The 20,959-nt window shown below is 41.5% G+C and overlaps 2 protein-coding genes across 2 annotated transcripts; one reads left to right on the plus strand and one right to left on the minus strand.

The window, feature by feature from the left end:
- Positions 1 to 204: 204 nt before the first annotated feature.
- On the minus strand, positions 205 to 12,600 carry LOC128136102 (ribosome-releasing factor 2, mitochondrial-like). Its single transcript, XM_052775223.1, has 9 exons — positions 12,562 to 12,600; positions 11,605 to 11,693; positions 10,979 to 11,063; positions 9,137 to 9,182; positions 8,313 to 8,419; positions 5,886 to 6,011; positions 5,382 to 5,470; positions 699 to 787; positions 205 to 292 (listed from the first exon to the last, which is right to left on the minus strand). The coding sequence occupies exons 3-9, from the start codon at positions 11,037 to 11,039 to the stop codon at positions 244 to 246; spliced, it is 567 nt and encodes a 188-aa protein (XP_052631183.1). The 5' UTR covers positions 11,040 to 11,063; positions 11,605 to 11,693; positions 12,562 to 12,600; the 3' UTR covers positions 205 to 243.
- Positions 12,601 to 13,008: 408 nt separating this feature from the next.
- On the plus strand, positions 13,009 to 18,406 carry LOC128136066 (ribosome biogenesis protein NSA2 homolog; the record flags this gene model as incomplete). The annotated part of the gene is given in 6 exon segments (XM_052775151.1): positions 13,009 to 13,277; positions 14,419 to 14,560; positions 14,912 to 15,091; positions 16,277 to 16,344; positions 16,346 to 16,464; positions 17,372 to 18,406. Coding segments are annotated over 6 exon segments (846 nt in total), but the record flags the coding sequence as incomplete, so codon positions are not given.
- Positions 18,407 to 20,959: the final 2,553 nt, after the last annotated feature.

A 20,959-nucleotide genomic window follows, 5' to 3' on the forward strand; every position in this document is an offset into this window, starting at 1 on the left:
TCCACCTGCATGCTGTCTTGCACCCTGTCTTCGGTCACGTTGCCCTCCTGTTATCAGTCACGTAGGCCCGACCTTGTTCTACTTTTGTGCTTACTTCAACAAACTTATAACAAAGAACAGTAGTGTCTTGTGCTAGCAAACAGAGAATAACAGTTGTGCCTTACGCAGTTTCCCTCGTTCTCCCACAAGTTCTCCCACAATCATCCAAATCAGAAGTAGGTTTCCAAATTGTTTGTTCCTTAGTCACAACATCAGCCAGACCTCTGAAGGTCTTAGCTTCCCCAATGGGCAACTGCAAATAAAATGGAGATTTTAGACAACTGCAAAAAATTAAGAAAGGAGTTCCATTCAAAAGAAAGCAGATAAACATTTAATTTCTAAAAGCTTACCTGTAAAAGCAAAGGTTTTGTCTTCAACTTTTGTTCGATACTCTCAAGAGCATATGTAAAACTATATTAAAACAACAGATACTAAGCTACACAAAACTCAATGATATTGTAAAATAGGTTTCCCATTCCTTATTTACTGCAAAAATTACTCCTACAATTACACAAAAATATGCATCTGCATAATCAAAGATGCATATAGTAAGCATTCACATAATTGGCTTGTTCTATGCTTAACAGAACAACTTTAACTTGATTAGATACATTCTCTTACGAGATTTTTAGCAATGATTAAAATAACTGTCTAAATACCTTGCCCTGTTTTTGTCCATCTTGTTCAAAAAGCCAATTTGTGGTACCTTATGTTTGTCCATTTGTCTCCACACTGTCAGAGTTTGGGCCTAAAGCAAAAGACAAAATGGAAACATTAGTGCCGATAGCTGAACTATACACTCCCCAGTACTGCTGAGGGACCGAGTTCAGAGTACAGAAGGGAACTGTGCTGAATGTGTTGCGACAATCCCATATCTAGCAACATAGATGAACTCCACAAGCAGCTTTGTCTCACCTCTTCTCTCAGCTATCATTTTTCCCCCTCCTCCACTAAGGGCACACAGGCACATGGGAAGGAAACACGGAGAGAGACTAAGAATTACAGGGGATATATACAGAAAGAAGTCAGTAATGTAGAGACTTAAGACTTTATTGCCAAGATACTTAAGCACACATAGGCAAGCATTTCTGTGGCTACACATTTAACACTAAAAACTACTGTGGTTTTGCTAATAATTTGTGTACTGCTGAGCCATTTCTGATACTCATTTTTATTTGAAAGTTAAAACTGGTATATATGAAAATCATAGAATCATAGAATCATAGAATCATTTCGGTTGGAAAAGACCTTCAAGATCATCAAGTCCAACCATTAACCATGCCCCCTAAACCATGCCCTGGAGTACCCTGTCCACTCGCTTTTTGAATACCTCCAGGGATGGTGACTCAACCACTTCCCTGGGCAGCCCATTCCAATGTTTGACAACCCTCTCAGTAAAAAACTTTTTCCTAATATCTAACCTAAATCTCCCTTGCCTCAACTTGAGGCCATTTCCTCTTGTCCTATCTCCAGACACCTGACAGAAGAGACCAACACCCTCCTCACTACAACCCCCTTTCAGGTAGTTGTAGAGAGCGATAAGGTCTCCCCTCAGCCTCCTCTTTTCTAGACTGAACAACTCCAGATCCCTCAGCCGCTCCTCATAAGACTTGTGCTCAAGGCCCCTCACCAACTTGGTTGCCCTTCTCTGGACACGCTCAAGCAGCTCAATGTCTTTCCTGTAGTGAGGGGCCCAAAACTGAACACAGTACTCGAGGTGCGGCCTCACCAGTGCCGAGTACAGGGGAACAACCACCTCCCTGTTCCTGCTGGCCACACTGTTCCTGATACAGGCCAGGATGCGATTGGCCTTCTTGGCCACCTGGGCACACTGCTGGCTCATATTCAGCCAGCTGTCAACCAGCACGCCCAGGTCTTTCTCTGCCGGGCAGCTTTCCAGCCACTCTTCCCCAAGCCTGTAGCGCTGCATGGGGTTGCCGTGACCGAAGTGCAGGACCCGGCACTTGGCTGTGTTAAACTTCATACAATTGGCCTCAGCCCATCGATCCAGCCTGTCCAGATCTCTTTGTAGAGCCTCCCTACCCTCAAGCAGATCGACCCTGCCTCCCAACTTGGTGTCGTCTGCAAACTTGCTGAGGGTGCACTCAATCCCCTCATCCAAATCATCAATAAAGATATTAAACAGAACAGGGCCCAACACCGAGCCCTGGGGAACACCACTCGTGACCCACCGCCAGCTGGATTTCACCCCATTCACCACGACCCTCTGGGCTCGGCCATCCAGCCAGTTTTTCACCCAGTGAATAGTGCACTTATCCAGGCCACGAGACACCAGCTTCTCCAGGAGTATGCCATGAGAGACAGTGTCAAAGGCCTTGCTGAAGTCTAGGAAAATAACATCGACAGCCTTTCCCTCATCCACTAGGCGGGTCACCCGGTCATAGAAGGAGATCAGGTTGGTTAAGCAGGACCTGCCTTTCGTAAACCCATGCTGACTGGGCCTGATCCCCCTCTTATCCTGGAGCTGCCGTGTGAGTGCTCTCAAGACAAACCGTTCCATAATCTTTCCCGGTACCGAGGTCAGGCTGACAGGCCTGTAGTTCCCCGGATCCTCCCTCTGACCCTTCTTATAAATGGGAGTCACATTGGCAAGCCTCCAGTCCTCTGGGACCTCCCCTGTTGACCAGGAACGCTGATAGATGACAGAGAGTGGCTTGGCAAGGACCTCAGCCAGTTCCCTCAGTACTCTTGGATGGATCCCATCAGGTCCCATAGATTTGCGAGTGTCCAGATGGCGTAACAGGTCCCTAACTAATTCCTCCTGGATTAAGGGGGGTATGTTATGCTCTTCATCCTTACCTTCCAGCTCATGAGGTGGAGTACCCTGAGGATGACTGGACTCACTATTAAAGACTGAGGCAAAGAAGGCATTAAGTACCTCGGCCTTTTCCTCATCACTGGTTGCTACGTTCCCTTCTGTATCCATTAAAGGACAGATATTCTCCTTGGGATTCTTTTTACTGTTAACATATTTGTAAAAACATTTTTTGTTGTCCCTTACACTAGTGGCCAGATTTAGTTCCAGCTGAGCTTTCGCCTTTCTAATTTTCTCTCTGTATGATCTAACAAGATCCCTGTACTCCTCCCAAGTTGCCCGCCCTTTCCTCCAGAGATTATAAACTCTCCTTTTTTTCTTAAGTCCTAGCAAAAGCTCCCTGTTCAGCCAGGCCGGTCGTTTTCCTCGGCGGTTTGACTTGCGGCACATGGGAATAGCCTGGTCCTGAGCCATTAAGATTTCCTTTTTAAAGAATGTCCATCCCTCCTGGACCCCTTTGCCCTTCAGGACCATCTCCCAAGGGACTCTCTCAACCAGTGCCTTGAAGAGGCCAAAGTTAGCCCTCCAGAAGTCCATAGTGGTGGTTTTGCTGACCACCTTCTTTGCCTCACCAAGAATTGAAAATTCTACCATTTCATGGTCACTAAGCCCAAGACGGCCTCCAACCATCACACCTCCCACCAGTCCTTCCCTGTTCGTAAACAACAGGTCTAGCAAGGCTCCTCCCCTGGTTGGCTCACCCACCAGCTGTGTCAAGAAGTTCAGATTCAGAAATAGTCTCTTACCAATACATGGAAATAATGCAAGAATTTCCTACACATTTTTAGAAAAAACCCCCACAAGCAGCTTTAATTGTTTTGTTGTTGAGGGTGGGGGGGCGTTACTCAGTTGAGGTTCATATACCTAATGCTTTCCAACAGCATGTTAAACAATGTGACTCACACTGATCAACAGTTCTCTCATCCCTCATCTAGGAAAAAGGGATGTCCCATGAAACACAGTGATTTCACAACATGTAACTTTTCTACAGGATTGAACTAATCAAGCATCTTATGCTATAAAGTCAAATTCTAGCCTGCCTCCACCTTTTCTGCACTATGCCCCAAAGGGCATGTTAAATAGGCCATTGGGGAGGGAGAAATTCTAGCTGAAAATGACTCATTTTCTACATGAAATCCAAAAATGAGAAATGAATAGATATTCATTTCTTTCCACTGGTGGAGCCAGTCAGAAGCATTTATCTCAATCAATGTTTGAAAAGCATGGCAACAAAACAACAAAAAAACCCCAGACTTGAATGGGAATCCCACTTATTTGCCCCTTATTACCATGGAAATCCCTGTACACCACAGGACTTAAAATTAAATGCTCAGCTTCCTGAAGCCGAATTTTGATGAAAGCATCAAAAGAGATAAAACAGAGCAACATCTCTGTATTATAATTATTATTTCAGTCTGATTTCAGTCATTAGACAGTGTCCTGGTTTCAGCTGGGATAGAGTTAATTTTCTTCCTAGTAGCTGGTATAGTGCTGAGGAGATTGAAGTAGACGGACGCCTGTAAAGTTGAAAGCAGACGACCCTTTATTGCTAAAACACACACATATTTATAGTCACATATTCTGCAAAGTCACTGTACACGCGCACAAACATAAAATATGATTGGTTATATCAACTCTGTACACACGCATAAACATAAGATATAATTGGTTATACCAACTCTGTACACATGCATAAGCATAAGATATAATTGGTTATATCAACTTCAACATGCGAAGCTTGTCTCAATCTAATTGGTCGAGATAAACTGCTGAATTGAGGTTTTTTGTGCCCAGTTCCCTTTATCGTGGAATGCACACCTGTGTTCTTCTAATTGGCTTTATTATCATCTTTCTTTTTTTGTCTTCTTGTTTATTCTGTTCAAGGTCTTCTAAAGGCGTCTGCAATGCTTTTGCGACCGACGTTAGCTAAATATGTGTCCACGTAGTGCTATGTTTTTGAGTTCAGTATGAGAAGAATGTTGATAGCAACAACTGAAAACAGCAGTGTGTTAAGTAGTGTTTATACTAAGTCAAGGATTTTTCAGCAAGAAGGCTGGAGGGGCACAAGAAGTTGGGAGGGGACACAGCCAGGACAGCTGACCCAAACTGGCCAAAGGGGTATTCCATACCATGTGATGTCATGCCTAGTATATAAACTGGGGGGAGTTGGCCTGGGGGGCGGATCGCTGCTTGGGAACTAACTGGACATTGGTCAGCGAGTAGTGAGCAATTGCATTGTGCATCACTTGTTTTGTATATCCCAATCCTTTTATTATTATTATTGTCATTTTATTATTGTTATTACTATCCTTATTAGTTTTTTCCTTTCTGTTCTATTAAACTGTTCTTATCTAAACCCACGAGTTTTACCTTTTTCCTTCCGATTCTCTCCCCCATCCCACTGGGTGGCGGGGGGGGGGGCGAGTCAGTGAGCAGCTGCATGGTGCTTAGTTGCTGGCTGGGGTTAAACCATGACAGACAGAAAAAGACTACCAGTTATTTTTACCTCAACACCAGCTGAAGCATCAAACACTGCTACTGCTTCATCCAGGACTCTCAAGTAATACTCAACTTCCACTGTAAAGTCCATATAATCTAAAAAACAATCTTCATTTTATACCATCATAATTCAAACAGGCAACATCAACAGGTCATTACAATTATTTTATTTTTTTCATTTTTTTTTTATTAAATCGTATCAAAAGAACCTTGTTTTCACTTTCAGAGAAATACACCCATCAGTCCTTGAAACACACAAGACTGTTACATTGCAATCCCAGAACTGAGAGCAATTTAGTGTGGAAATATCTGAGCTCACTTTAAACAAGCTGGATTAGGCACCATCAAACAATAATTGGCCAAAGCTGAACAGAGCTCAATATAGGACTTTTTACTGCAGCAATTCAACCAATTAAATATCGCACCATATTTAAAACTAAGTCTTAAGTTCTATGACACCCCACGTCATCTACTCTCTTCTAATAATGTGAGTACTGCTAAAGCGTAGTACCTGGGGTGTCAATCAGACTGATTCTGTAGTCTTTCCAGTCAAACATAACAGCAGCAGACTGAATGGTAATACCATGTTCTCGCTCTTGTACCATAAAATCTGTCACTGTGTCCCCATCATCAACATCTGTGAACAGGAAGCAGAATTACAGTTGGGTATGTAAATAATTAAAAAGCTGAAGTTGTCTTGGAATAAAGATGGAAAGAGATTTGGAAATACTGTCTCTTTTGTATATGTATAAGCTATGAAAACTAGCTTTTTTCAGAAAATTATAATGTCAGCTAATTTACTCAGGCTCCCTTTCTAGGGAACAAATGCTCTGTAAGTCAAAGACAAGTAATTCCAACAACCTTTTTTGTTGTTCTTAATCCTAGGTAACACTGTGAGAAACTTAAAAATTAAAGCAAAGTCCAAAATCATGAACAAACTACAGTTTTAAAAAATCTGGCTTCACTCATTGTATGGAATCTGACTGACACTTTAAAATTTAGTAATTAAAAGTTAATTAAGTTAAAACTAAACTTAAGTTAAAAAAAAAAAAAACACAAACAAGTAAGAGGTTTGGTTTTGTTTGTGGTTTTGTGGTTTTTTTTAAAAATTTTTAATAAAAAGAGAAGCACTTCCACATTTTCAAATAAACAGGCCACCAAGTTCAACTGCTCCACAAACCTAACATCTTCTAACATTCTCATACACAGTAGAGAACAGGGAATTAAATTTAAAAGGTCAAAAGGTAGCACAAATGGAGGCTGCTGTGACCCTTTCAATCTTTAAGATTTTTGTGAGAGTTGTTGAAGCAAGGAATTCTTCCTGTGTTATGGCTTTCAAAAGAAATGGTTACTTTTTGTTAATCTGGTTTCTTTACAGGTCAAAAGAGAACTGAAGAAACAGCTTTACCAGAACAGCCAGTGAACAATATGTAAAACAAGAACCTCTAATTAAATGTTAAATAAATCATAATGCACTAAAAGTAAAAGAAAAATATTAATCTATGATCTCTCAGAGTACAACTGCCTTAGAATATAATATAAAGTGCATTAGAATTTCATTATATTGCAGCACAACTTTGAAACAACTGGCTTCTACGCTAAGTATTCTACCAACAACCTCTAACTACATTGCATGTTACTGTATACTATTAAATCTCTCAAAGCTACTGAAATACAAAACCACCGCCAAGTGTTCTTATGTATCCAGAATAATACAGCATTCTCTCTGTCATCGTAGTTTTCCTTACATCAACGTGAGCCATAATGCCAACGTTACGGATTCTGCATAAAGTGAAAACATTACTGCGGTAATTTTTTTATTCAGTGATGCTGTTATTTGCATAAACAATTAATATTCACTGAGAATAGCACACCAGATGAATAACATTTTTCCTCTGTTGCATAACTGATACAGCATACATTCTGATACTGAATTATGTTAGTGCTGAAATGGTGGATTTTTTTCAGATAGGTAGTACTCAAAAGTTTTGGAAGAGGTTTCCATGCTTCACTTCTGGGGAAGGTCACTTCTTGGCCTCATTCTGCACCCATCTGCCCTCCCCACAGACAGAAACAGCCCCTCCACCCTCTCGTCCATCCCAATCCCTAACCCCTGGTGCCTGAAACAATCCATTGCACATATACCCTTTATGCCCCAAATCTAGCATCCAAGTTCCCACGAAGTTGTCCTTGATTCTGTTCAGCCAAATCTTCCTTTCTGAAGGACCTTGCCCAGAGGCTTCCAAAACTGCTTCACTGGCTCTGCGCAACACAGGCTTGTGATCAGCCCCCATATTCACCATTAATGCTAGCTGAATTTGCCCTCAGGACAGAGGTAGTGTTCCAAGGGAACTTCACCCCCATGCCATTCCTTTGGCAGCTCAGCCCCTAATTACCTTGCCCTCCTTACTAAGGCCCTCATCTGACACGGCTGAGTGCTCCCATGAACACAAAGTATACAGCCCTGCCCAAGGTGGTGGTCTAGTTGCCAAGACATTCCTTCCCCCTTGCTCAGCTCCCAGCAACCACCATGGATTTGGAGCTTCCCTAAGAGGCCAATTTTGGTTCTGCTGATGTAAACAAGAGAATCGCGTTTTATCGGTCCAAGACCTCTCTTGACACTGCTTTGGGTTTGTGTGGTGGGGTTTTTGGTAGCGGGGAAGGGGCTGCAGGGGTGGCTCCTGTGAGAAGCTGCTAGAAGCTTCCCCGACTCCAAGTCGGACCCACCTCTGGCCAAGGCCAACCCAATCAGCGACAGTGGTAGCGCCTCTGAGAGAACATATTTAAGAAGGGAAACCTACAGTGGGGGAGGAGATTGGAATGCGAGAGAAACACCTATGCAGATACCAAGATCAGTGAAGAAGGAGGGGGAGCAGGTGCACCAGAGGAGGTGATGCCCCTGCAGCCCATGGAGGTTAATGGTGGAGTAGATGCCCACCTGCAGCCTGTGGAGGACCCCACGCCAGAGCAGTTGGATGCCCCCTGAAGATGGCCGTGACTCCATGGGAAAGCCTGTGCTGGAGCAGTCTGTGACTGAAGATCGGCCTGCAGAAAGGACCCATGCTGGAGCAGTTCATGAAGAACTGCAGCCCGTGGGAAGGACTCACATTGGAGAAGATTGTGAAGGACTGTCTCCTGTGGGAGGGACCCCATGCTGGAGCAGGGGAAGAATGTGAGGAGTCCTCCCCCTGAGGAGGAAGGAGCAGCAGAGACAGTGTGTGGCGAGCTGACCCCAACCCCCATCCCCTGTCCCCCTGCACTGCCAGGGGGAGGAGGTAGAGAAAAACCAGGAGTGGAGTTGAGCCAGGAAGGAGGAAGGGGTTGAGGGAAGGTATTCTAAGGTTTGGTTTTACTTCTCATTATCCTTGTTTTGATTTGATTTGTAGTAAATTAAATTGATTTTGTTTCTTCCCCAAGTTGAGTCTGTCTTTTGCCCATGACCATAAGTGGGGAGTGATCCCTCCCTGTCCTTATCTCAACCCACAAGCTTTTCTTTATATTTTCTCCTCATCCCACCGGGGCTGGGGGGGAGGAGTGAGCGAGCGGCTTCGTGGTGCTTTGTTACCGGCTGGGCTTAAACCACGACAACACCAACAACTGTTCTATACTGAAATGTCAGAAGGGTAAAAGTAAGGAAGTACTAACTTTAATTTAGAACACGCACATAAACTATGCACATGATAGGCATAGTAACAACCCATGACTTTTTATCACATACTCTGACTGGCAGTTACATCTGAAAAATAAGCTAGCATGACGTACCTGGATATACGAGGATTAATGACAGAACACAGAGACTTAACATGTCCTGGAGACAAACAAAACAAAAAACCAATTGGTCAGACTGATCCCAATGTAGAAATGATAGATTTTAACAAAATTAAATATATTTAAGAAAGCTCCTAAAAAGCTTATCCAAAAAAAGATTCAGAGCCACAACTCATGACAATCTGTAATCCCTACCACCTCAAATTTCTAAAGATATGTACTTCATTTTCAACAAATATATCTCTCTCTCTCAAAAAAGAGAAACTCTTCAAAACAGCTGTAATTTAGAAACAATAGGAAAAAGCCATTACAGAAAAGTATCATCAGCACAGTAAAATTTTACTCTGCAGAAGCAATAACAAAACATGCCACAGTTCAATACAACTGTGATGCTGACATTCATCTGAACCGGCTATTAAATAACAAATTTCAAAAGTCATTTCTCCTTTAAGTACTGAAGCTAGACAGCATAATTCTTGGGTAGAAAATGTAAACTGACCTAGGTTAAGAAAACATGGGACTGAGTAGTTTTAAATTCTTATTTTCTTGAAAGATATTTCCTCTCACACCCTATTTAGTTGGAAAATAAGCTGCCAAGCTAAATTTTTATTAAATTAATCTATAATTTAGTTACTCAAGCCATTTAAGTTGTGTTTCAGGAACTCACTTTCCTAGTACTTTAGTTTATCTTTGATAGGCCAAACAGAATTCAACAATATTTAAACTAACATTCCTTCACCATCTACATATGATCTCTTTCATCAGAGAGGCATTAGAGAGGCATGTTATAGGTTAACATCTTGATAAGGAGAAAGACTGATCTTACCAGAAGCAAGGTAGCAGGCTGGAAATTCACCAACACCCCCCCGATAAAAACTCCAACACACACTGCCTTTTTCCCTCCAGTTTCTAAAATAACACATTAGTATGTTTGAGATTTCTTGCTTGTCTGAGTCCCAATATCTTCTTGTGTATGGAATGAACCTCTGCCTCCACGTGACACACTGAGGTATTCAGCACAGCAAAACTGGGGATAAATACAGTAGGCAGCAGTGACATTGCATAGACAACTACATAGAAACAGTAATACATAGCAACACAGACTGTGTTGACATTAGCAACTGAGTAAGTCTTCTCAGGTACATGACTGCAGGTTAAAGACTTTTGCTAACATACATAGTGCTGAATCCCATTAATGATTTTTTTTTTTTTTTAAGGAAGTTGGTTACCCACCAGTTACCAATATTTTCTTCCTATCTCCATCTTGATCGAAAACATCATGGAAAAAGCAGCCCTGACTCCCATCGCTACCTTATGTCAATCGATTTCCATTTAATCTCAGTGCAGCTACTCAAAAACAAGCAAAAATTCTTTTTAATTGAAATTTTGTTTTCCAAGTATCTTATTCTTCTTATTCTTTTTTATCCTGAGTCTGCAAAGAAAATACACTAATGATAACTTAAAACTTCTTTCTATTTAATCAGATTCCTGTCTTTCCCTTGTCCAACGTGCTGGTTATCATCAGTTACTTGATAACCAATTAATATTTCAGGCAACTGGACAGGGGTTCCAGCACACTTCACAGCTGACCTGACTTCTTATACATCTATATATTTTCTTTTTATTTCCTAAAGGCTTTATACCATACATCTACTGAGAAAACAGCAGCAATGCAAAACACTTCAGTCCTTGAACCTTTTAACTGCTCTGTTTGCACTTCATACACCAAATTCTATAAATAACGACCAAAAGAATACAATAATACACAATTCAGAAATTATTCTTACTCATTTTTAGAGTAATCCCTACTATTAAGAAAATAATTTAAACTTATACCTGGTGGAGAATTGTAGTTTCTTAGACTGCAGTTTTGCTGTGTCACACTTATGACTCTCATTTTTGTCTTCCTGAAATACACATGCTTAAAAGGAAAAAAAAAAATCATATAGAAAAGTTATCATTATAAATAATTACTTTGTAGGTATATTTTTGCCAATTACAGAAAAATAAACTCAAAAAATATCTGCAGGAACCAATACTGTTGCCAGATATTTATATAAGCTCAAAATACCAGCTATTTGGAAGCAGAAGCATGACAAGGTTTAAAGCAAGTCAAACCCCAATGTTATTTAGGAAGTCCAGTAAAAATCTATGATAGCATCAAAACAAGTTGTCAGTAACCATAATATTTTAAATGCATCTAAATTTTTGTGTAAATAATATAAATGTAACAATGAAAATTGTTAGGCAATCAAAATCACAGGTAACTAAAAAAAGTTTACAGAAAAATTACAAACCCAAGTTCCACGTTCTGACTTACGTGAAGCCCAATTCCAATGTGAAATTACGTGTTCTGTTTGGATACCAATTTTTAAACTAAAGAAAAAAAAAAGCTTACTCAGAGTAACCTAAGTATTTCTTTTGCTCACAGATAAAGTACCAAAATTTGAGAAAAAGTTTACCTCGTTGCACAACTTGATAACTTCAATGCGTTCACTGAAGATTTCCTCATAATTCTCAACATCCTGGCTCCTGTCTCTAAAGCTGTTCCCTGCCAAGATAAGTAAACATTGTACAAAATGTTTATGACAGAAAGCAGGTAACTATACCACTTCCACGTAAATCAATCATGAAACTTATTTCAAGTTAGATCAGGTTACTGTTTTTCAGGTTACTGCTTTGCAGGTTAAATCAGTGTCAGATCTGTAAAAATAACATTATTAAGCCTTAAAAATACAGCATAACTGTATGCCCACAAAACACTAAATATATTTCTCAAAGAAATTTACAACCAGTAAAGCAAAAAAGTTAACATCAGTTTACACTCACGCTCAAATAAGCTCTAGAGTCCTGATTACCAATCAGTGAAGCATAAATAGCTCTTCTGATCTTAAAGGAGGTGGGTCAGGGAAAAGTACGTTTCTAGAACAGAAATAAAAGAAAATATTAAATACTACGAGCTTTTAAGCATCGCCAAAACCACTGCGACACAATGCCCAAGTGCAGAAGCTCCAAAAATATTCCTAGCTGATTGCTGCTTATTTAAAGAGCCAGCAGTATACAGCTCTAGTGATTTTATGCTTCATGGTAGAGTTTCACGATAAAGGAAACTTGCATACAGCTCACTTCCACCTCCTCATCTTATGAGACAAATATCCGTTTTCTACAGTCACCGCTACAGTTTGCTGAACAGGAAAGCAGGGAAAGAAGTAGTGCCTTTATACTATCAATTATAAGTCCACCTCACCGAGCTCCACGAGCGGCCCAGACAGCCGTTCCCCGGTTACACAACCGGCCCCTCGCAAACTGACATTCCCCTGCCTGACGTATTACGAACCACTTGCGCGTTACTCAGCTGTCCCCTACATTATCTTCTGCCTCTAGATGAAGAGCTCTAAAAAGGCCAAACCTCGACTTACAGAGCAGAACAGCGCCCAGGACTGTGACGGACACTAGCCCAACCCCAGCCCCAGCCCGGCCAGTCGCGGTACTACACGCTGCCGGAAGGCGCTCCTTCTTCCTTTCCCCACCGGCCCCACCACCTAACCGCCCCGGGTTCCGTCCTCCCGCCCCGACCTGACCTGACAGACCCAGGCGGCAAAAAGCGCCGTCCCGGCCTCTCCCGTTCCGTTTTTCCTTCTTTCCGGCCCCGCCAAGTCGGGCGCGAAGCCCTCGGGGTACGTGGACCACCGCCTCTCCGCCAGGAGGAACCAAAGCACCACGAGGGAGCGTTTCCAGCCGGGGCCGCTTCTCGGTCGACCCGCTCTTTTCGCTGCGGAGGAGGCTGCTGGGTCAGCGGAGTGTGGGGTTGCTGTCATGGTGGGGGTGATGGTGGCTGAGCTGACCCTGTTGTCCCACATTAAGGGTGCCGCCGTTGCGCTGTGGTCTGCTCAGGCTCCCGCGGTGTGGGGCAGCGCTGGCCCCAGCCGTCCGGTCCTCAGCCGCCATTACCTGCTCACCGCGCTTCCTTGTGCACACAGCCGCAGAACGAGTACATCGAGCTGCACCGTAAGCGCTACGGGTACCGCCTGGACTACCACGAGAGGAGGAGAAGGAAGGCCAAGATGATGATCGGGCTGAAAGCCAAGCTCTACCACAAGCAGCGGCATGCTGAGAAGATTCAGATGAAGAAGACGTGAGTACCTGCCTCATCTCTGACGCTGTCCAGTCATCCTTACATTTGAAGGATGAGATTAGACGTTAATATATTTAAAAAGAACTACTTATTACTTGATTCATACATTATACTTTTAATAGTGCTCATTTGTAGGAGAAAGTGGGTTTTGCCACAACGAAGACATTTCTGGCTTCCTCTCTTAATGGATGTTTACCATTAGCAGTTAACGATTCTGCTCCTAAAAGCATTTCTTAAGATAAGTGTTAATTAGCAGTAGCGATGACTGATGTAATTATGACCAAAAAAATATGAATGCATTTACTTAAGGTTTTTACAGCGACAGCTGTATTAGTGTAGTAAGAGATAGCAGGCATTTTTTTAAACTGTGTTAATGGAAAAAGTACAGTAACATACACAGTGTTTGAGCAGAACATGAGGCTTGTCTTCCAGGATAAATTACAATATCAAGCACAGATAAACAGAAGCATTTTTCTGAGAATGTTCTCTGTTGTTTAGAACTTGGAATCAAAGCTATTAACAATATTCATTTATTGCTAATGAACTTAATATCTATCCACCCTGTTGTTTTTGTTGTTGTTCAAGAGTAGACAGTTGTTTTTCTCTACTACTTGTAAAGGTATTGGGTTTCTTAACTAGTTTGTCGGTCTTCCCCCCCCCCCCCCCCAAATTAATGAAACATGACCCCTTTTACACACATACACACATATTCCTCAGATCTGTAAGCATTGCCATCAAATCTCAGAAGAGTAGTATTATGTTGGTTTTTATTTTCAGAGAGGAAGGCTACTATCTCTCAAAGTGCTTGGCTTTGAGAGTTAGGCTGCTTGTTCTAAGCCATTCAGAAATTCCTCAGTAAGATTAATGTCTCGTGTCCCTATCTTGACAGGAATTGACAAGCTTTTATGCACTGTGTAGTCCGTCAATTGTTATATTAAGTGAAATTACTAGTTTACCTTGAAAAGTATTTAGGATTATTCCTTAAGTATAAACATGTACTTCTTTACAAATATCTCTTTTAAAAGAAAATTTTGAGCAGGTACAAGCTAAGTTAAAAGGATATTGTATCTAAAAATGTACTTTTTTTTCCTACTCTTAATTCTGAGTGGGTTTTAAAAATACTGTTTTTCTTTCCTTGCAGCATTAAAATGCATGAAGAGAGAAATACAAAGGAAAAGAATGATGAAAAAACACCTAAAGGAGCTGTACCAGCATACCTGCTGGACAGAGAGGGCCAGTCCTGGGCTAAGGTTCTAACATTATTAAACAGAAAAGAAAAAGCTGTAAGTAACTGTAATAAAATTCAGATACTTACTATTACTTGTGACAATGACCACTTTGTGTTGCTGATGCTCAGGTGACTTACAGCCTATAAGCAAAGTCTAAATATTGATATTGTACAAAATCTGAAACCTTGAATTATTGAATAATCTAGGACAAAGTAAGCATATGCAATATCTTGATCTTTCCTAACTTTAATGCTAGTTAAAATAAGTAGCTATGAGTTGTATAAAAAGTATGGTCTACCACTACACTTTAGGGAAATTTTATTTTATGCTTTGGTTGTCCCCTTTCATGTAGCAGCGCTGCATGTAAGACTATTGACTTTTTCTTATTTTTCCCCTCCCCTCCAGGGGAAATGGGAGGTTTCCGTGCCAAAGGTCCATGCACAAGGAGAAACAGAAGTTTTAAAAGTGATTCGTACAGGAAAGAGAAAGGAGGAGGCCTGGAAGAGAACGGTTACAAAAGTTTGTTTTATCGGAGATGGCTTTACTAGGAAGCCTCCTAAATACAAATGATTCATTCAACCAATGGTAATGTTCTTGAGACTTAAAGAACATTTAAGTAATAATTCTTTTGACTTACCACTTTGAGTTCCTGTGGTAAGGAAACTTTATTCTATGATAATGCACTTGATTATTACTGATGTAGAACAGTCTTATTAGTTTCCTTGCAGAAATCTAAACTTAGAATAGCCTGAGGGTGGGGAGATGCCCCTGCAGTCACAATCTGCATTGAAATATCTCAACTCTTACTCCCATAATTCAGATGATGCCAGTGAGTTAAAGCTACCAGCTGTCAAATTAGCATGGGAAGGTCTTTAGCAGAGGTACTTTGAATAGCTTTTCAAATTGGAGGCTTCTGTCTTTTTCAAGATGCTGTGATTCTGTCAGCTGCAGAAGCTGACTCTGTTCTAGGACTCCAGAACTCCCTCCTTGTGGCTTGTTAAGTAAGCTTGAAGCACAGAGGTGACCGTATGCAAGGGAAATGCTACGCCTCCAGCCTGGCCTTTTCTTACACGGCTGCAGGAACAGCATGTGGGCTCTAGCTGCCTGGCAGTGCACAGGAGGAAAAATTAGATTCACTAAGATAGTGTATTTTTTCTATAAATACCTGTTCCTGTTTCCTTAGAAGAATCAACAAAATCACTATACAGGCTGCCTGTTGGATTGTACCTCATTACTATTTTGACAGTCATCTTACACAGAAGCCTTGGATAGATTTTTATTGACGTAGAAAAGGTTATGGTACTTAGTGGTAAAGTCCCCTTTATAAAGCACAGGTCACTAGATAGAAAGTGTTATAAGAGATGGGTATTTAATATTTTACAGTATGTGAGAGGTTTTTCAGTTTTACAAGAATAAAGGAAAAATTTCTAGTCTTAAAAAACAGTAGCACTATTAAATGCTTTATCATAAACTCCTAATTTATTCATGGAACAGAAGCCATCTGAGGTAGCAAATATTCTTCTTGTACTACTATTAAAAATTGGCATCCTGAAAATATACATAGAAAGCTTTATCTTGTCATTAATCAGGTTTTTAAACAAATCTGGCATTCTGTAGTAGGCAGATAGCATTCTGTATTCTAGGTGTTTCATTCTTCCCAGTCTCTTAAAACACATAAAGCTGAGGACACAATGCTAAAAGTGTTAAGCTAGATTAGTCGTGAGGGCTTAAAGCAAATATTAACTTGTTCTAATGCTCCTTATGCAACAGGGCTTACGTTTCAAGAAGGCACGCATGACACATCCTGAATTTAAAGCTACTTTTTGCCTACCTATCCTTGAAAAAGAATCCTTCTTTTCCTTTGTATACAACACTGGGTGTAATTACCAAAGGTACCATCATCGAGGTGAACATGAGTGAGCTTGGCCTTGCGACAGAAGGGGGCAAAGTTATCTGGGGTAAGTAAGTAAGTAGTTAAACTAGCTCTACTGCAGAACTACTTTAAAAAGTTTTAAGTCTTTATTGTCTGATGTATTGTCAAGACCACGTCCTATAAATTGTCATAATTGATCCATTGTTAAATGTTATGTTTGGGCTGTAGTAGAAGCAACTCCTAGGCAGCTCTATAAATGCAAGTTTTAAGTTTTAATCTTAGGCTTTCAGTTCACACTTTCAACATCAAATTAGTTGAAGTTCAGAAAAAAAGACTTAACTTGCTTGCTTATGTCTCGCATTAAGTAGTGCTACAAGTCTATAAAGACCTAACTATGTGAACTATGAACAATCGTATTATGTTTTCAGTGAAAGTTCTGTATAGAAGTATATTCATAGGATGAGATGGACTTCTTTTAACAGCGAGGTTGACTTGAACTATAGCAGAACCTATGACTAGATATAAGGAAGAATTTTTTTACAATGAGGGTGGTGAAACACTGGAACAGGTTGCCCAAAGAGGTGGTAGATACCCCATCCCTGGAAACATTCAAGGTCAGGTTGGATGGGGCTCTGAGCAACCTGATCTAGTAAAAAATGTCCCTGCTCATTGCAGGGGGGTTGGACTAGATGACCTTTAGAGGTCCCTTCCAACCCAAACTATTCTATGATTCTATGATTATTTTTTTTAATGTACCCATAACTCTAAATGATACATTTATAAAAACAGTCTGAATAAAATATTTTGAGAACCTAAGTTTGCAGCTCAGCAGCAAGTACATTTAGATTTCAAAATGCATTTCAGTTTTGGAACAGGAATTTCCTACGCATCTAAAGCGACTTGTGGATTGAACTTGCAAACATAAAAAATTCTAATTTATTATATAAACTACTTCAAGCTTTTGTAGACATTTAATTCCCTATTCTCTTTAGGGAAATATGCACAAGTAACAAACAGTCCAGAAAATTATGGCTGTATTAATGCAGTTCTACTTGTCTAAGTTGTGTTTGATACTAAGCATTAGACATGGGCTCCTGCAAAATCAGTGCAGTTTCAACAAGTTTGCAAGATCTCTGGAACCTTCAACCATTCAAGAACATTGACCTGACCCCACAAGCTGGTGAGGAACTTAAACGTGCCAGAAACTGACTGCTCAGATTTTTATATTTATTATGTTTGCTCAGCTGAACACTGTCCAAATGAAGTGATTCAATTTTCATGTTTTGCTAATGTGGTATGGATTTGATCTAAACATTCTTGGTGTTTTTACAGTAAATATATTGTATAAATACTTATTCAGCTCACATTCCTAGCGATGGGAAATACAGCCGCTGTCTCCCATGATGGCCTACTGTAATAGCTAAAGGTACAGAGGAACAAATTAACTTGCATTCTGCTTCTGGGAAAGCAAGAGAATTGGAAGAATGCAGCTATAATCTTACTGCAGACTTGTATCAGAAATTAAACACTCAGTTTAGTACTTGCCCCTACAGAAACACAGGCTTAAGATCATATCAGCAGTGTGGGGGTGCAGTGGGGAAGGTAACTAGAAGAGCAGCTATTTCTTTTTTCCTGTTACCTCCTTTCTCCCCTTTGCCTCTGTGACTGCATTAATGGAAAGAATAAGGGCTGGGGGGTGTGGCATTGTGGTTCCAGGCAAGAGAAGAAGTTTCAGAAGTTTAAGTTTATGAAGTTGTAGGGGTTTTACAATGTGAAATTTGAGAATGGCATCACAACTGTGATACCTACAACTACTTGTAGCTATCTTGGTTGCTTTAAGAAACATTCAAGAAAAACTAAAGTCCCAAGCATCAAGTGATCAATGTATATTTAGCTTACATCCTCAAAATACAAGAAACAAAAGCTGCTTCTAAACTGGAAGTTTTCAGTGATGCTGTATAATAACTGCATCAGTAATCTTCTAGTTGAGAATTTGGTGGTAACAAACTTAGCACAATCTACCACTACAAATATGTTGCAGGGAACCATCTGGAGACGTGAGCCGAGTAACAACCGGACACCGATACGGTTAAAGTTGTTCTCCCTTTATTGCCCAAATAGCGTGCTTATATACCTTGTCAAGCTAAACATCAGCTGTCCACGCGCCATAAGCTAAAATATAATTGGTTATACTAACTCTGTACACGCGCATAAACATAGGACACAATTGGTTATACTAACTAAAACATGCGAAACTTGTCTCAGTCTAATTGGTCAAGATAAACTGCCGAATTGAGGTTCTTCGTGCCAAGTTCCCTTTATCTTGGAATGTGCACCTGTGTTCTTCTAATTGGCATCTTTCTATTTTTTGTCTTCTTGTTTATTCTGTTCAAGGCTTTCTAAAGGCGACTGGAATGCTTTTGCGACCATTAGCTAAATATGTGTCCGCAACACAAATACACACACCATTTTATATTCCTACTCTTAAATAGTACTTTGCTTCAAGCCAAGGAACTTTTAACACAAATTCCAAGTCAAATCCAGTTTATGAAGGCACTCTTACCCCTCAACATTGTAAAAGGGAAACTTTCAAACAAAACTTTAAGATATTTCAGAAGCCAGGATGTGAATAAGTTTTGGGATTTTTTGCATTAACATAGATTAAAGTTTAAGACTAGAGGTGGTCACACATGCAGTAAGCCACAGGGACAGGCAGGTTATATAGGCAGGTGATTATAGACTCACAGAATAGTTAAGGTTGGAAGGGACCTCTTGAGATTGTCTAGTCCAAGCCCCCTACTTAAAGCAGAGTCAACTACAGTAGGTGTCTGAGGGCCGTGTCCAGTCAGGTTTTGAACATCTCCAAGGATGGAGACCACCACCTCTCTGGGCAACCTGATCCAGTGTTTGACCACTCTTACAGTTTAAAATGTTTTATGTTTAAATAGAATTTCCTATATTCCAATTTGTGCCTGCTGCCTCTTGTGTCCTGTCACTGGGCACCACTGAGAAAAGGCTTGTTCCATCTTCTTTATAGAATCATAGAATCATTTCGGTTGGAAAAGACCTTCAAGATCATCAAGTCCAACCATTAACCATGCCCCCTAAACCATGCCCTGGAGTACCCTGTCCACTCGCTTTTTGAATACCTCCAGGGATGGTGACTCAACCACTTCCCTGGGCAGCCCATTCCAATGTTTGACAACCCTCTCAGTAAAAAACTTTTTCCTAATATCTAACCTAAATCTCCCTTGCTGCAACTTGAGGCCATTTCCTCTCCTCCTATCTCCAGCCACCTGACAGAAGAGACCAGCAGCCACCTCACTACAACCCCCTTTCAGGTAGTTGTAGAGAGCGATAAGGTCTCCCCTCAGCCTCCTCTTTTCTAGACTGAACAACCCCAGATCCCTCAGCTGCTCCTCATAAGACTTGTGCTCAAGGCCCCTCACCAACTTGGTTGCCCTTCTCTGGACACGCTCAAGCAGCTCAATGTCTTTCCTGTAGTGAGGGGCCCAAAACTGAACACAGTACTCGAGGTGCGGCCTCACCAGTGCCGAGTACAGGGGAACAATCACTTCCCTGTTCCTGCTGGCCACACTGTTCCTGATACAGGCTAGGATGCGATTGGCCTTCTTGGCCACCTGGGCACACTGCTGGCTCATATTCAGCCAGCTGTCAACCAGCACGCCCAGGTCTTTCTCTGCCGGGCAGCTTTCCAGCCACTCTTCCCCAAGCCTGTAGCGCTGCATGGGGTTGCCGTGACCGAAGTGCAGGACCCGGCACTTGGCCGTGTTAAACTTCATACAATTGGCCTCAGCCCATCGATCCAGCCTGTCCAGATCTCTTTGTAGAGCCTCCCTACCCTCAAGCAGATCGACCCTCCCTCCCAACTTGGTGTCGTCTGCAAACTTGCTGAGGGTGCACTCAATCCCCTCATCCAAATCATCAATAAAGATATTAAACAGAACAGGGCCCAACACCGAGCCCTGGGGAACACCACTCGTGACCCGCCGCCAACTGGATTTCACCCCATTCACCACGACCCTCTGGGCTCGGCCATCCAGCCAGTTTTTCACCCAGTGAATAGTGCACTTATCCAGGCCACGAGACACCAGCTTCTCAAGGAGTATGCCATGAGAGACAGTGTCAAAGGCCTTGCTGAAGTCTAGGAAAATAACATCGACAGCCTTTCCCTCATCCACTAGGCGGGTCACCTGGTCATAGAAGGAGATCAGGTTGGTCAAGCAGGACCTGCCTTTCGTAAACCCATGCTGACTGGGCCTGATCCCCTGGTTGTCCTGGAGCTGCCGTGTACCCTCCCACTAGGTATTTGTACACAAGGGTAAGATCCCTCCTGAGCCTTCTCTTCTCCAGGTTGAACAACTGCAACTCTCAGCCTCTTACATGACAGATGCTCCAATCCCTTAATCATCTTCATGACTGTAACAGTACTTCCAGATCTGGAACTCTGGCCAGAAGTCAAGCTAACTGCTTTTGTACCAGCTTTGTAACTTCTCTTACACTGTCTGATAGAGGCAGTACTTTAACTATACCAAAATTTTCTCCACTTACAGGCTATT

This window comes from Harpia harpyja, chromosome W, assembly GCF_026419915.1.
Source record: "Harpia harpyja isolate bHarHar1 chromosome W, bHarHar1 primary haplotype, whole genome shotgun sequence".
Lineage (NCBI taxonomy): Eukaryota > Metazoa > Chordata > Aves > Accipitriformes > Accipitridae > Harpia > Harpia harpyja.

Bases quoted from the DNA above. Each gene is read 5' to 3' on its own strand.
- LOC128136102 (XM_052775223.1), bottom strand. From the start codon at position 11,039: ATGAGAGTCATAAGTGTGACACAGCAAAACTGCAGTCTAAGAAACTAC. The intron at 9,183-10,978 runs GTATAAGTTTAA...GTTTGTCTCCAG, and splicing joins AAACTACAATTCTCCACCAG to GACATGTTAAGTCTCTGTGT. The intron at 8,420-9,136 runs GTACGTCATGCT...TCCTTTCTGCAG, and splicing joins ATTAATCCTCGTATATCCAG to GCCGATCTTCAGTCACAGAC.